The 16,693-nt window shown below is 39.2% G+C and overlaps 1 protein-coding gene and 1 non-coding gene across 2 annotated transcripts in view; both read right to left on the reverse strand.

Annotated features, from left to right (window-relative positions):
* LOC145717803 (X-linked interleukin-1 receptor accessory protein-like 2) overlaps positions 1–16,693 on the reverse strand; it is a 515,575-nt gene that overhangs the window by 48,785 nt on the left and 450,097 nt on the right. The window contains exon 2 of the mRNA XM_081808481.1: positions 12,558–12,831. Coding sequence (XP_081664607.1) covers positions 12,558–12,831 — 274 coding nt within the window. The remainder of the gene's footprint in view (positions 1–12,557; positions 12,832–16,693) is intronic.
* LOC115940729 (U4 spliceosomal RNA) lies at positions 2,261–2,406 on the reverse strand. The gene has a single exon (XR_004075462.1). It is a non-coding gene; the product is annotated as a U4 spliceosomal RNA (small nuclear RNA).

A 16,693-nucleotide genomic window follows, 5' to 3' on the forward strand; every position in this document is an offset into this window, starting at 1 on the left:
GGCACGTTCTGCATGGAGCACTGGGTGTTATGCACAAACAATAAATCATGGAACACTACATCAAAAACTAATGATGTAATGTATGGTGATTAACATAACAATAAAAAATTTTTTAAAAAAGAAGCGGTAGAAAGATTTATAAAAAAAATAAAATAATGGAATGTAAAAATAACTCAAGCCATATTTTATTTAGAAACAACAATGCTTTTTTTTTTTTTAAAGATTTTATTTATCCATTTGAGAGAGAGAATGAGATAGAGAGAGCATGAGAGGGGGGAGGGACAGAGGGAGAAGCAGACTCCCCGCTGAGCAGGGAGCCCGATGCGGGACTCGATCCTGGAACTCCGGGATCGTGACCTGAGCCGAAGGCAGTCGCTTAACCAACTGAGCCACCCAGGCGCCCACAACAATGCTTTTTCATCTTTGCTTTGTATCAAGCGGGATCAAAGTCAAGAGTTTGCTGGAGCATTTGTACAAAGATATTACCTAATAGGAAACTTCCCTAAATGCCTTAAAAATCAGAATTTTCTGTGACTTTGCACCCTGCTCTGAATGGTGGTGTTTCCAGCATCATTCTTTGCACTGTCATAATAATTGCCTTCCTACTTATCTATTTCTGTTTCTATTGGCAAAACTTAACATATCAGGGGGAAAAAGAGTTCTTGTGACCAAATTAAAAACCTCCAGAGCCTAGTGATCAGAGGCTTCCAGCCAGTGAGTCAGCAACCAACATGTATTGAAAGCCTGCTCTGCTCTATGTGTGTGTAAAGTGTGTGGGGGGGGTAGTCTATGGGTAAGCTTTAGACCCAGTTAAAAAAGAGGAGGGGGAGGCGAGAAGGAGGGAGTGGTACAGAGAGAGATTTCACCTGAGAGTAAAAGAGATGAATGTAAATATGAAACATGGCCAAACCACTCTCCTTTATGGGGAGTTGAAGGAAGGCCTGGTAAAGGGCAGAATAATGGGGCTGAAAAATAACAAAATGTATATGATATCTCTCCACCTAGATAAATGTATATTTCCTTAGTGGTGAAGAGTATGTTCTGGTCTCAAAATAAGATGTAGATTAGTGTTAACCTGGGTCTTGTGTTAATGAGATCAAGGTGATATGGAATTCCACCTCACCCTCCTATTTAGCTTTTCTGTTTCATAGCCATAGATCCAGACTGTACCTACTAAACTTTAAGCAGCTCTCTTGCCTAAGTGGATCACTCTTCACAGTGGTGAAAGAAAGGGGATGGCTCCATGTGAATTCACCCCCATCCCTGAGAAAACAAGTTGGAGTGCACATGCTGAGTGACAATGCTGAGGTCAGCAGCATCTCCTTTTGTTAATAAGGGGAGTCAGAAAAGGGAATTTACTCCCTTTAAACATACACTTTCTCCATGGAAACAGCATCTGCTAAAAACCTGCACTGTTATGTGACTACAAGTTAAGGTACTCATTAGTTGTGTTTTTTAACTGGTTTTCTAAGAACTAGTCAGTGTCTTAGTCTCTTAAAGTCTCATGCTCCAGAAATATATCTAGTTATTGTTAGTTTCACATTCAGTAAAAAGGCCTTGATAAACTCAGATTCCAACCAAACGGACCTCCCTGTTTTTCCCTGTGCATAGCCCATGTTTTACTGCCTTCTTGCCCTTGAACACCATTCCATCTGCCTGGGAAGGCCTCCACTATCGCCACCTGTTCAGATCCTCAAGAACTATCTCAGGGGCACCTAGGTGGCTCAGTCCGTTAAGCATCTGCCCTGGGCTCAGGTCATGATCCCAGGGGCCTGGGGTCAAGCCCCGCGTCGGGCTCCCTGCTCCGTGGAGAACCTGTTTCTCCCTCTCCCTCTGCCTGCCACTCCCCCTGCTTGTGTGTGCGCTCTCTCTCTTTCTTTCTTTCTCTCTCTCTCTCTGTCAAATAAATAAAAATCTTTAAAAAAAAAAAAGAACCATCTCAAACATCCCTGATTTTATAAGTCCTTACTCTCTGCTACTATTTTATCTCTATCTTTCTTATAGCACTTCACTTTCTCTCATGTGTGATGGAATAAAAGACATTAAGTTAGTGTTGGCAGCTTTCCCCTTCTCCCTGCCCTCTAAAGATAACCATCTTTTTGGATGCATGGGTCTCTCCAAATCCAGCAACTTCTGTGGAGATTCTTAGTATGCCAAATCAGTTCCTGAGCTTTTACTGTGCAGAAGAGTTGTAATAGGCGGAAAGAGCTGAAAAATTGCAAGGAACAATGCTAGTTCAATTAAATAACATTGGAAAGGGAAGCAAGAGCTTCTTACAAAGAAGAAAACAAGTGATAGAGGATGAAAATGGAAAAGAGGAAAAACTTACAGGGGATACATTCCAATTAGCAATAATCGCGCCTCGGATAAACCTCATTGGCTACGATACTGCCACTGCGCAAAGCTAGGGGGGGGATACATTCCAGAGTGAATTTTTTAGTTGAGAATGAGGAGTGATTAGAGAGTTTTCTGGGATGCTGTAGTGTGTAAGAGATACTGAACATGAAAGTAATATGAAAAGCTGATTTTTTTTAAAGATTCTTTATTTATTTATTTGACAGACAGAGACACAGCAAGAGAGGAAACACAAGCAGGGTGAGTGGGAGAGGGAGAAGCAGGGAGCCCGATGCAGGCTCGATCCCAGGACCCTGGGATCATGACCTGAGCCGAAGGCAGTCGCTTAACCAGCGAGCCACCCAGGTGCCCTGAAAAGCTGATCTTAAATGTTGCTAGGCATTACAAATTGGCTTCCCCTTGATGTTTTTCAAAGGACTATAGTAAATCCTTAAATATTCAAACTTTTAAAATTGTTTAGTTGCTATACTGTTTCTTAGGATACAATTATATGCTGAACCACATGGAATCCTGTCTTTTGAGTTTTACTTGTTTGATTGTAATTTGTATACATGTCCTAATTCCTGTTTTAATCTGTTAGAAGGCAGGAGGCCTGTCATTCACTTCTGCCTTTTTCAGTACCTTTCACAGAGTAGATGCTCAATAAATATTTGTTTAGTGACTAACAGATACCTAAGACCTGAAATGATATCATCTAAAAAGTATCCCTTATATTAAAAAGCAAACTAAAACTGTAGTTAGGAAGGAATATTCTCTCACTTTTCTACCAGTATGAAATATTTTACCTTCAAGATGAATGGAGAGAAGTGGTTTCATGCAATATGTTCTTGAAAAACATAATCCTGCATTCATAATACCTCATTATATTCATTCTAACACTTTGTCATATACTGATGTATATGCTTCTCTAATTGATTCATCATGAATCTTCTATCTTGGAAATTTGCGAATCAGAGTAAACAGACAAAAGAAAGTCAGCTAAGGATATACATCCAGCAAGGTTCCTCCATCTCTTATTTTTTGGGAAATAACAACTTTTAAGCATGTCTACATAATGTTTGGGAACTGATAAATGATCACAAAGGGTTTCAAACTCTGTAAAACAAGTAATCTGGTTTTATCTCTGGAAATTTCTGCTTTAACTTGATCCTCACTTATCATGAACTAAGAATCTCTATTTCACTGTCCTCTCTTGTCCATCTTTAATCAATAGAATCTCATCTTCATCACCAGATGATATTTTACACTAAGGAAACTGAAAGCAGAATCACAGAACTTCATACAGGCAAGAATTAAGCATATCTCATTTGTTGTAATATACAAATACCTATGAAGAACAGTAAAGATAGGTAATAAAAGAAAATACAGTAAAAAAAAAAAAAAAACTGATTATGTGCGTGAGCTACACAGACTTGGGTCCAAGTCTCAACTCCACCATTTGATAGCCATGTATCACTGGGCAAGTTCTTTAACCTCTGTGAGTACCAGTTTTAACATCTTCAATAATATGACCTACTTCACAGAGCTACTGAGGACTATCACAGTGTTTGCCATATAATAAGGGCTAAAAAGCAGAGCTAGTAGTAATAGTTGTATCGGTAGTAAAAATAGAAATAAGAGATAATGTGTTGAGCACTTACTCTATGTCAGCTTTGGTGCTAAGTGCTCATCAGCATTTCCTGAGGTAGACACAATTATCCTTGTTCCTCTTCAAGTGTTCCCTCTCTCAGTTAAGAGCACCATGATTTATTCAGTTGCTTAAGTCAAAAACATAGAAGTCATTCTTTATTCAACTATTTCATTTTCACAACCAGTGCATCAGTATGTCCTGTCAGGTCATCCTTCAATACATATCTTGGCTCCATTCACTTTCCCCATCTCCTTAGCTACCACCCCAATCCAAGCTTAGCATCATATATCTCCCCTCAACTGATAGAATTGCTTCCCAACTTGGTCTCTTTCCTTATCTCCCTACAATCCATTCTCACTGGGGCAGCCAGAGTGATCTTTTAAAAATGGAAATCTGATCGTGTTATTCCCCAGTTTAAAATAAACGGACGAGGGGCACCTGGGTGGCTCAGTTGGTTAAGTGACTGCCTTCGGCTCAGGTCATGATCCTGGAGTCCCAGGATCGAGTCCCGCATCGGGCTCCCTGCTCGACGGGGAGTCTGCTTCTCCCTCTGACCCTCCCCCCTCATGTTCTCTCTCTCTCATTCTCTCTCTCTCAAATAAATAAATAAAATCCTTAAAAAAAATAAATAAACGGATGAACTATAACACTCTCCTTTTGCCTCTGATTAAATAAAAATCAACTTCTTATTCTGGCCCACAATATGCAGCAGGATCTGACCTATGCCCGCCTCTCCAGCCTTATCCAATACTATTTTCCCTCAATTCACTGTACTCTACCCAGACTGGCCTTTTTAGTTTCCTTGAATATAACAAGCCTGCTCCTGTTTTATGACCTTTGTACTTGCTGTTCACTCTGACTGGTATACTGTTCCCATAGACCTTCACAAGGCTGGATCCTTCCTGCCATGCGGGTCTCAGCTTATAAGTCCCTTTCTCTGGGAGGCCCTTCTTGACCACTCAACCAAAAACAACCTTCTAGTCACTCTTGTAACATGACTTTTTTTTAGTCTCACCATCAGTACTACCCAAAATAGTCTCGTGAATGTATGTTTCCCCCACTCTAGAAGGTAAGTTCCAGGCGAGTAGGAACTTTAATCTGTCTTGTTCAATGCTATATGCCAAACACCTACTGCAAGTGTTCAAAATATCTTAAGTTGAATAAACAAATTTTCATTTTCCAGGTGAGGAAATCAAGGCACAGGTCACACAACTAAAATACACCATTACTCCCTCGGTTAATATTGGAGTCAAAACCTAGTAGTACAGAGTTTGTAAACTGTGAGTCTACTGGTTGAATCTGAGTAGGGACTCCTGGAAGAGAAGCCCAGAAAATTAAAAAAATGGGGAAATTTCATATAAATATTCAGATTTCAGGTTTTTCTTTAAAAAATCAGAAGATCTGGCAATATTTGGCCTATATTCCTATATGGTAACAATAATTTGAATGTCAGGTGGCTGCCCAACTTTAACTGAGACATAGCTCATTCACTCATTCAATAATCACTTGCAGAGCATTTACTATGTGCCATATACTTTCTAGGCCCTTGAGCTTTATTAGTGAGCAGAATAGACAAAGATCTCTATCCTTAAGGAGCTTAAATCCTAGCATAATGAGATAGAAAATAAGCAATAAATATGATAGGTAAATTATATATATCATAAAAGTTTATAATTGCTCAGGAAAAAATAAGAGCAAGGTAAGAAGTATCAAGAGTACAGGGGATGGGGACTGAGTGGAAGAGAATCTTAGGATTATATATAAATAAAATAGCCAAGGAAGATGCATCGATAAGGTTAAAATAGAGGAAACTGTATAATTGAAGGAAATGAGGGAGTTAATCATGTAGCTATAGGAGAATAAAGCATTCTAGACAGAGGTAACAGTCAGTGCAAAAACCCTAAAGCTGGAGTATACCTGTCTGAGAGTATACCTGTTTGAGAAACAGCAAGGTCAGAGGGTCTTGTAAGCCCTAGTAAGGTCTTGGCTTTAATTCCAAATGAAATGGGATGCCATCGGAAGGTCCTGAGTACAATAGAAACATTATATGACTGCTGGTATTAAGAACAGATTGAAGGGAGACATGTAGAAAGGCAGAGAAACCAATTAGAAGTCACTGCAACAACAGAGGTAAGACATGGTGGCTTGGACCAGAGTGATAGCAGTGATATGGAAGGCACAGTCTGTGCAATCCCCAAAGTTTGAGGCAGTTAAGACCCTGTGGGATACCTGGGCACCTGGGTGGCTCAGTCGGTTAAACATCTGCCTTTGGCTCAGGTCACGATCCCAGGGTCCTAGGATTGAGTCCCATATCAGGCTCCCTGCTCAGTGGGGAATCTGCTTCTCCCTCTGCCTCTGCTCCTCCTCCTGCTTGTGTTCTCTCTCTCTCTCTCTCTGTCTCTCTCAGATAAATAAATAAAATCTAAAAAAAAGAAAAGACCCTGTGGGATAACCTCTTGACCAATGGGACATGGGAGCTGAGAGATAAATTCTCTATTTCTCCTCCTAGGTCAACTATCTTGAAATAACCTCCCTCTTCCCCTGCCTCACTTCCCTTTTCCTATAGGAAAAGGGAAATATATACATATATGTCGTGTCCTTGGGATTATAAATATATATAAAAGGGAAATATATAAATATATTGTGTCCTTGGGATTATACTCCCTAATACACATTAGCTTTTGCCTCATGTTTTGTTTTCTAGGAACCTGTGAAAAGACAGGAGGAAGATCAGAAGTTCGGTTTAGGACATACTCCTTTGGACACCAAGCAGAGATGCTGAAAAGTCTATTGGATAAAAGATTCTGTATTTTAGGAGAGAGATCTGGGCTGGGAGGTATACGTGTTGGAGTTACCAGTGTACAGATAGTATATAAAACTGTAAGACTGTATAAGCAAATCATGGAGGGAGTAGGTATGGATAGAGATGAAAAAAACCTAAGGACCAAACCCCAGGCCCCCCTAACATTAAGGGGGACTATGAGGAACCAGCTAAGGAACTTAAGAAAGGGTAATTGATAGAATAGAAGGAAAACTAGGATAGTGTAATTCTCTGCAAGTCAGGTAAAGAACATATATCAAAAAGAAGGGGTTGATCAACTGTGCCAAGGGCACTGATTAAGTAAAAGAAAGAGTGACAATTGACCTGACCATTGGATTTAGCATTGTTGAGGCATTGGAGACTTTGATATGAGCAATTCTGGTGCAGTAGTGAAAGTAAAATTCTAATTGGGATGGGTTTAATAGAGAATCAAGACTCTAAAGACAGCAGTTTTGTTTTTGTTTTGTTTTTAAATAGTTTTGCTGCAAATGGAAGCAAGGAAATGGGCAGTGGCTGGCAGGGGAAGTGGAGTTGAGAAGACTTTTTTTTCTCAAAGATTTTATTTATTTATTTGAGAGAAAGCTAGAGATAGGACACAGAAGGAGAGAGCACAGAGAGAGAGGGAGAAGCAGACTCCCCACTGAGCAGAGAGCCTGATGTGGGGCTGGATCCCAGGACCCTGGGATCATGACCTGAGCCCAAGGCAGATGAGATGTTTAACCAACTGGGCCATTAAAATCAGGCAAAGTTACTGTGCACTTATATTTATTTATTTTCTTTTTCATTGTGGAACATTTCAAACATACTCAAAAATAAAAATAGCAATATAATGAACCCTCACATACTAGTTGTACAGATTCAATAATTAGCAACATGCTACATTTCTTGTTTCAAATACCTCTACTGCCTCAAATTTTCTGATGATGTTGTTTTGTTGGAGTAATAATCACTAAAATGTGATGAATAACAAGGCAAGTGCCATGCCTCAGGGCTGGATAAATGCACTAAGGAATGCTTTAGAAAGAGTTTATGAGACATTCAGATTTTGAGAACCTCATTTATTTCAATGATTACTAAAGACCAAAAATAGTTGGACTATGTTCCCATTTAAGAAGGGGGCTCCTTGTTCTGTTTACTTTGTTGGAGAGATAAATGGTCATAATGGTTTTTGAAGCTATTAACTGGTTCACTTCACTTGGCCATTGTGATACCCAAACGCTCAGGTTTCTACAGATGTTTGATAATACTTAGTCATTCTTTTCATTACCTATGAATTAAATTCAGGATTATATAAATATATCTGTCTTCATCCACAGCTTAAATCATCCCTTGTTCCAAGTTGTTGGCAAGGTGGTATGTGGGATTTTGTCAAATAAGATTAGTCTTGTCATTTTTATCCTACTAAGTGCCTCCACTGAAAAGATTCAGGTGGGAAGCAAGGGAGACAGTAATTCTTGGACTGGCACTGCCTCTCAAAATATGACTCACTTCTCCATCATTTCTCTATTACTATAACCCTTCACTAACATGCTGAGAAATTCAACTAACCACTCTTGAGACTGGCCAAAGAAAAAACATAAAAATAAGTGATTGGCTACAGAAAGATCACAAACAGTAAATTTCTCTTGCTATGATTCAAATGGGTGAATAATATTACTAAATATTTCATATCTGCATTTTTAAACACACTGAAATTAACAGACTAATTTTTAATGAGGTCAATAATGCATAGAAAAAAATCATCTATAATTACCTTAAAGCGGTATCTAATTGGGGATTTTAGGTGGATACAGATATTGTCAAATTCAGAGCCTTTTTCACTATAAATGTCACTCTCTTGATAATGGCATAAAGTCACCTATATGGACTGAATTTCTCACTTGGCACATATTTGGAGTCAGTGGCTAGTACTATATCTGAAAAACATACACAGCCAAATGCCAGCTACATGACTTGTATCATTTTGAAAGAGATTATCTCTATCTCTGATTTGACAAAACAACTGTTGCTTCCTTTAGAACAGTGGTTCCCAAACTTTTTTTTTTCTTACCAAGGCACACATGAGGTATGATATTCAAGTTTCACCCACCCCATCAATCCCAGTCACTCCCTAAGATCTACTGCATGAATAAAAGATCTACTACATGAATCTAAGCCTCTGCTCAGTGTGATATCATCCTTTTCTCTTCTACTGATCTACATGTGAGTTAAGAACCACTGACTTAGATGATATCTACAATAGATACAAATTTAATCTGATGTGTACTTGAAAGAGAGGGCCACCTGCAGGGAAGGATTTCAGGGGCACTGAGAAATCCCACTTGTCCATGAAATACTGCAAGGCTTTGTTTAAAAGCAAATAGGCGGGGCACCCGGGTGGCCCAGTCGTTAAGCATCTGCCTTCAGCTCAGGTCATGATCCCAGGGTTCTGGGATCGAGTTCCACATCAGGCTCCCTGCTCCACGGGAAGCCTGCTTCTCCCTCTCCCACTCCCCCTGCTTGTGTTCCCTCTCTCACTGTGTCTCTCTCTGTCAAATAAATAAATAAAATCTTTAAAAAAATTTAAAAATTAAAAAATAAAAGCAAATAGGCTGTCAACTGAGAAGGCCTAGAAGCAATCACACCCCAGTAGCAATGAGCATACTTAGCATGGAAATCTTGGTTTCTAATGCCATTCTCCATAAAAGGAATGAGGGCTCCTTGGAAAAGTGGCTGGGCCAGGACTAGGACTGGGGCAGGAAATATATAAGATAAGCCTGGAGCATCTTATAGTGCTGAAATATAAAGAAATGCTCAAAATACACACATACACTCATACACACACACACACACACACACAACAATGAGGTTATGTCAAAGGAACAGATACGCCAACCGAAAGAACTCCCGATGGACAGAGGTAGAAGAATTTGAGCTAGAAAATAAAGTAGCATTGGATTATTACCTAACGTATAATATAAATATCCATGAGTCCATACTGATTAAATAAATAGGAGTAAAGAGACAAATATTCTATGCAGAAGAATTATAAGCAATTTTATGTAACTACTCTGCCCTTGATGAGGTGGGGCATAACTCCCCACTCCTTAATATGGCCTGTGAATAACTAGTTTCTTCCAAAGAGAAGAGTACGAAAAAAAGAGGGGAAAAAAGTAACTTTACTGTTGAGAAAGAAAAATATTACCTCAAGCCAGGTGATCAAGGTCAATATCAAAAGTGATAAGGCATACTGAAACTCTGTATCCTTGATATAGGGAGAATATTTTACATCTGTTGTCTTCCCCCAAAAAACATATTATCCCCATCTAACCATGAAATAAATATCAGATAAATCACAACTGAGGGACATTCTACAAAATATCTGAACAGTACTATTCAAACCGTCAAGGTCTTAAGAAATAAGGAAAGTCTGAAAAACTCCCACAGCCAAAAGGAACTTAAGGAGACCTAACAACTAAATGTAATGTGTTATCCCAAATGGGATCCTAGAATAGCAAAAAGACATTAAGGAAAATCTGAGGAACTCTGAATAAGTATAGACTTTAGTTAATAATAATGTACCACTATTGGTTCATTAATTGTAACGGATGTTCCATAATCATGTAAGATGTTGATAAAAGGGGAAATGGGTATAGGGCATACAGGAACTTACTGTACTCTCTTTGCAATAATTCTATAAATCTAAAACTGTTCTAAAATTTATAAGTTTATTTAAAAGCAAATGGAGGGCTCTTTTATTACAGCACATTTTATAGGGACAAAAAACTGGAAACAAAATACATGCAAATAAATAGGAAAATAACTGACCAAATTGTGGTATCATACACTACTAAGCAACACAGAATATTATATACTTAAAAGGATGAGTGAACTCTCTATCAGTTGACTTGGAAAGATTCCCACTATGTATTTTTCTAAGAAAAGAAAATGCAGAGAAATATGTAACTCTTCTTTTATTTTGCAAAACAATGAGGAGAAAATCCCCATGTATATGTATTTTAAAGAATAGGGAGAAGGTATGCAAGGATACACACTAGATTATTAACATTGCTCAGAGTAGGAGAATGGGGTTAGAGGAGAGAAAAGAGGAGAGGGGTAGCAAGTATGGGGATATAAGCAGGGCAAGGAAAATAAGCAATAATTAAATTGATAATTCATTATCAGTATAGAACATCTATATAGTGAACTGATGCTTTGCAAATAAAATTTTAAATCTATGAAAACAAAACAAAAAAACAAAAAAGCAAATGAATCAGAAGGAGAAAAAGGGATCTATTTTAGATTACCAGATTTAATGAGGGTGGGGGGCAGAGTGGAGGTAAGCAGGAAAAGAGTAGCAGCACCCTAAAGAATATAGTGTCAGTCACTGAAGCTGAATTACCACCCTTTTCTCAATTTTGCCAAGAGATACCCAAGTAGGTGAAAATATTGATTATCACTAAGGATGTGATGAGAATTTCTGCCAATATCCTGGTGTTTTTGCCCACCACAAACAGAAACTAAACTCACCACTTGCTTCCCCAACACTCCCCCCTCAAAACACACAAGTACAAAAGTGATGCCTAGAGCATCAGGAAGATTATTTATACACCACCTTGTTCTCCTGGCCTTTTGAACAATGAGGCCTCACCAGGGGTTTCGAAGTGCTTTTGATGAAGAGGTGACACATAGCTTTGGCATCAAAGTCCACAGGAGACAAAAATAGGAAGGGTCTGCATTTCCAAGAAGTTAAAATCAAATAATAGAGTGTAAGTCCCTGGTGAGCAAGATCAGAGACTCCCAAAATGGCAGAAATGAAAAGTGGTTTAAAGGTCATCTCAGTTATCTACTTCAATACCTAATGCAGTCTCTATCTGAGAGTCTAGATCCTAGATTCTAGCACCAGGGCAGAGGGGAAGGAAGGACATATTGTAGAATCCCAAAGTATAAAACAGATTGCCTTTCACAGTTAACTCCTTGCAAGAATGAATTGTATCTGTGATATGTTCCCTGTAAAGGACCTAGGAACTCAGGATGACCATGTGTTTACAGGGTTCCATGTTGAATATTTAGATACAGTGGACTCAAGCTCATATTGCAAATTATGTGAAAACTTTCAACAGTAGCTCATTTGCTAAGAGATCTCCCAGTTGCATCTGAAGCTATTTTCCATCAACAAAAAAAGAGAGACCTTGGCCTAAATGATACTTTAGGCCATTTTTATGGTCAGATATTAAGATCTTTGAGCCAACTGGCTCTATTAAAATACAATTGTTAATATAAGACCCTAAGGTAGGGGTGAGTTGAGGAAGAAATGAATCACAAACTTTTCTAAATTATATGAGCATACACAGTAAACGAAAGTCCCATTTTCTGGGGATGCCTGGGTGGCTCAGTCATTAAGCGTCTGCCTTCGGCTCAGGTCCTGGTCCCAGGGTCCTGGGATCGAGCCCCACGTCGGGCTCCCTGCTCCATGGGAGGCCTGCTTCTCCCTCTCCCACTCCCCCTGCTTGTGTTCCTGCTCTTGCTGTGTCTCTCTGTGAAATAAATAAAACCTTTAAAAAAAAAAAGAAAGTCCCATTTTCTGAAATTTGATAAGAATTTACTGTCTAGTTCCAACAAATAATCAGAATTGAATTTACTGAAGCTCTACATGCACTGCAACCTTTCAATATATCCATCGTATAACGTGAGCCACACCTCTATACACTCCAGGTCCAATCAAAAGACTACCAGCTATGGTATTGAGCAACATTTTCATGCAGCACTCACCTCAAAACACAAGTGTAGAATCCACTGTCTTGTGCCTCAGCTGAGTGAAACCATATTGAATCTTCTTCTTTGCTCATCCTGACCTCTGAAAAGATGATGGGCTCTTCCAAATCACCTTTGTTTTTGTACCACATAAGCCTGAGCCCAGTGCTCTGGGCCATGCTATAGTTGGTGCGAATATAACTGTAGAAAAGGGCACATTTCACTCGTACTGGTTCACCTGCCAAAGCCATGTATGTCTTGAGATCCACTGACCAGTCAATGCAGCCATCCACTGAAAGAAAACCAGATTGGGCATGAAATGCAGTGAGCATTGCTAATACTAATGAAGAGCAACCATCATTGCCAACATGTACTGAGGACTTACTGTGAGCCAGGTTTCACAGAATTTGCATGCCAAGTGCTTTACATAGATTACCTCATTTAATCTTCCCAGTGATCCTTTGAGATAGATCAGCATCCTCCTTGGGCCTGCCAGTCAGAATCCCTATTCTAGCTCTGTGCCTCAGGGGAATTTCCAGTTCCCTACAGTAACCTTCTGCGGGGAGTTGACTGAATCCTCCAAGGAGCTCCAGCCCTGGTGCTTATGTGCTTGTCCTGGGGCCCCACCACTAGGTCCCAATTCCAGCAGAGTAGCCTGGCAAATGGATTACTCCTGCCAGTCATATGGTATTGGTTTCAGAGGGTTGTGTGAGATTGGACTGCTAGGATGACACTAACATGTAGATTTTAGGTGACTCCAATTGTTTGGACAGGAGCCCCACAAAGGAAATACTTCCAGGGGACCCTTGTACAACCTAGGAGCAGCCCTGAGATTCACTTATGAGTCTTATTCAACAGACAAGAAAACGGAGACTCAGAGAAGTTCAGTGACTTTGCCCAAGGTCACACAGCTAGTAAGTGGTAGAAAACCAGTCTCTGACTCTACAGACTGTGTTCTTAACCCCCAGCCTATACTGCCTCTGCCTGTAATTGTGACAGGAACGACTGTGTTATTTATTTGCCTTTGAGAAAAGTTGGAAGCAGTAGGCACCTAAAGTGATTATTTGCCATTCTCTACATGCCAGTTTTCCATGGTATGACCTATTAATAGCAGATATTTAATCACAGTTCGATTTTTTTTATACCCTAAGGCCTCCCTTGCTGTTCAGCTGGTGTTAGCTCATGGGAATATATTATATTAATGTCAGCTTTAACCAAATACTATTAGGTGGGTAAGTGTACCATTAAAGAAAAACATATGCAGTAAATTCCCTCTTTTCCAGAATGGTTGGAAATGAGATACTGGCTAATTTAATATGCTAATCAACACAATTAGCAAAGATATTTTACCTCCAATTACTTAATTTCAAAGAATTTCATCAAATTGTGCTACATCCCTTTATATTACTTGATTACCCTTTATAAAATAATCCTTTCATAAACTGTATAAACACTGCCATTTTAAAATTATATGTTTCACTTATAATTTTGTAAACTGATCTGCTTCCTTTTTTAGATGTTGAGAACTCTGTAGCCATGTGTTTATCTTTTAACTTCAGTTGACTAGAAGCTCAGGGCTAAATGCAATACTCAAATGCAATAACTATCTTTTTTTAAAAAATATTTATCTATTTTAGAGAGAGAGAGAGAGAGTGCAGGTGGAGGGAGAGGCAGAGAGAGAGGAAGAGACTCTTAAGCAGACTCCATGCTGAGTGTGGAGCAACTCCAGGCTGATCTCATAACCCTGAGATCAGGACCTGAGTCAGAACCAAGAGTGGGACACTTAACTGACTGTACCACCCAGGCAACCCCAAATGCAATAACTACCTTACCTCAAGATTTTGCTTTCTCTATACAAGGGTTCTTGACCTGGGATTCAAGGACACCCAGGGGGAGGGTGCCTGGATAGACTTCAAGGTTGTTGTGCCTGTTTGCATAGTTATACTTTTCTGGGGAGATATTCCACAGCTCTTTAATAGATCTTCAAAGGGGTCTACAGCCCAAGAAAGTTTTTGAACTCTGTAGTTTCTGATCTCTCTTTCTGACTTCATTTTTTACTGCCCTGCTACATATAGGCTTTTATTATAAGCTGCCTCAAATCCTCTTATGTATGTGAAATATTCATTGGAAATAAATTAATAATCAAATAAATAACTCATTCTAAATTTATAGTGAAGGGCATTTGAACTTTGAGGATTCAGAAGGCACCGGATTCACCACTATGGATTTTGATGACCATTATGCACTGTTGAAGCCAAGAAGGTACAATGGGATTAGACTAAGTATGTACTTATGACTAGCTATCTCTTGGGGGCTTTTTTATTCACTCCCTGGTATCGGTCGTTTACCTGTCATGTGTCACTCTCATAACTGTCAATAATAGAGAGGAGAGATCTGCATTAGTTAAACCTTCTGGGTCATGGTAAATTATGGCAATCCATTTCTGGATTAATTTTAGTATTTATTGTTTTATCATCTTTAAATGAATTTTATATTATTCCTCTTTATGGATTGTCTGTGACACTGTCCCCATGCATCAACAACAAAAACCTGGGGATAATTTAAAAAGACTCTTTAATAGTCCAGTTTTTTTCCCCTAACCCTAAGATGCACAGCAAGTGTTTTTGAATTAACAAATTTGGCTTAGTGAAGTAACTTCAACCTCTATAATTACCTACTTAATAGAAAAAAAAAAGCTTTTGGAATGTTTTTTCCATTTGTTCCCTAAATCCCTTTAGTTGCCTCCTTTAAACGATCTGTTGTATAATCTCCCTTTTACAATGTTAACAAGCTGGTTTGGCCTATTAGTGACAGGACATGGTTGGTACTGAAGATAATCAAAATATCTGCTCCTGAGACACACCGATCATGCTCAAAGGCAGCTGAAGACATTTAATTGCTTTTACAATTAGCTTTATCATACAGACCTTGAGAGTATACTGAGAATTCATTTCCTTTTAAGTACTATTTGAGCAACATGTATTTGATTTAATAGAGTCATAGTTCCTTTTCCTCTGTTCTCTTGTTTAGCTAGCAGAGAGGAATTATTTAGTTATAAGGTAGTCATTAGGCAGAAAACAGATCTGCAGTAATGGGGAAAACAATTTCCCAATGCTATCCCCTTTATTCTTTTCCTTTAGTATTCACAAGTTTACAATATAAGGTATTTCAAGAAACCTGAGGGAATCTTCCCCAAAAGTAGACAAAGGGTATGATACCAGGGATCCGTGAAGGCCCATGTGCCACCAAATATTTTCCCACACCGAACTTTCATCAGTAGAAATCCATTCTCATTAGTTGAGGCATTGTAGTCTTATAACTAGAGAGTATTGGACCACTACTAGATTCCAACCTAATGGTATGACTTGTTTCTTTTGGATTTCTATTCCTAGGTAAATAAACAAAGAGTAGTAGAGCAAGAGGGGATAGAATATGATATAGTATGAACCATGAGAGTCTATGGACTCTGAAAAACAAACTGAGGGTTCTAGAGGGGAGGGGGGTGAGAGGATGGGTTAGCCTGGTGGTGGGTATTGAGGAGGGCACGTTCTGCATGGAGCACTGGGTGTTATGCACAAACAATGAATCATGGAACACTTCATCTAAAACTAATGATGTAATGTATGGTGATTAACATAATAAAAAAATAAAAGAAAAAAAGAATATGATATAGTACATTCATTTTTTAAATTTGGGAGTAGTGAAGCAACTAAGAAGGATGTACTGCCGTAAGAGACCTGGAAAATCAGGTGGCTAGGCAGCAGGAAGGGACCGAAATGGTGAGGTTAAGAGAGAAGCACTGCAAGGTGTGAGAGGGTCACAAAAAGGCAGGAGGAGGAGAAAGGTCACATACAATTCAATTAGCCAAGGTCATTGCAGGAATTAAAGATGGTGCCACCAGAAGTCACCAGTGCAAGTCACATTTCTCTCATGAGAAGGAGTTGGCAATAATATGCCACACTTTCAGGGCCCCTCACATGCTGACACTATACATGTTTGGCAAATAGGGATCTGTGATGCAGCTGACAAAGGTGCAGACTATAGCCAGGTTGGGGACATAGTGGAATTGAGTAGCCCACAGAGGAAGCCAACTTGCAAGCTTGATCTCATCAGCACAGACCTGTAATCCAGAGTGATCCAGCCCCATTCTGTTT

The sequence above is a fragment of the Leptonychotes weddellii genome, chromosome X (genome assembly GCF_054177405.1).
Source record: "Leptonychotes weddellii isolate Sample4059 chromosome X, ASM5417740v2, whole genome shotgun sequence".
Taxonomy (NCBI): Eukaryota; Metazoa; Chordata; class Mammalia; order Carnivora; family Phocidae; genus Leptonychotes; species Leptonychotes weddellii.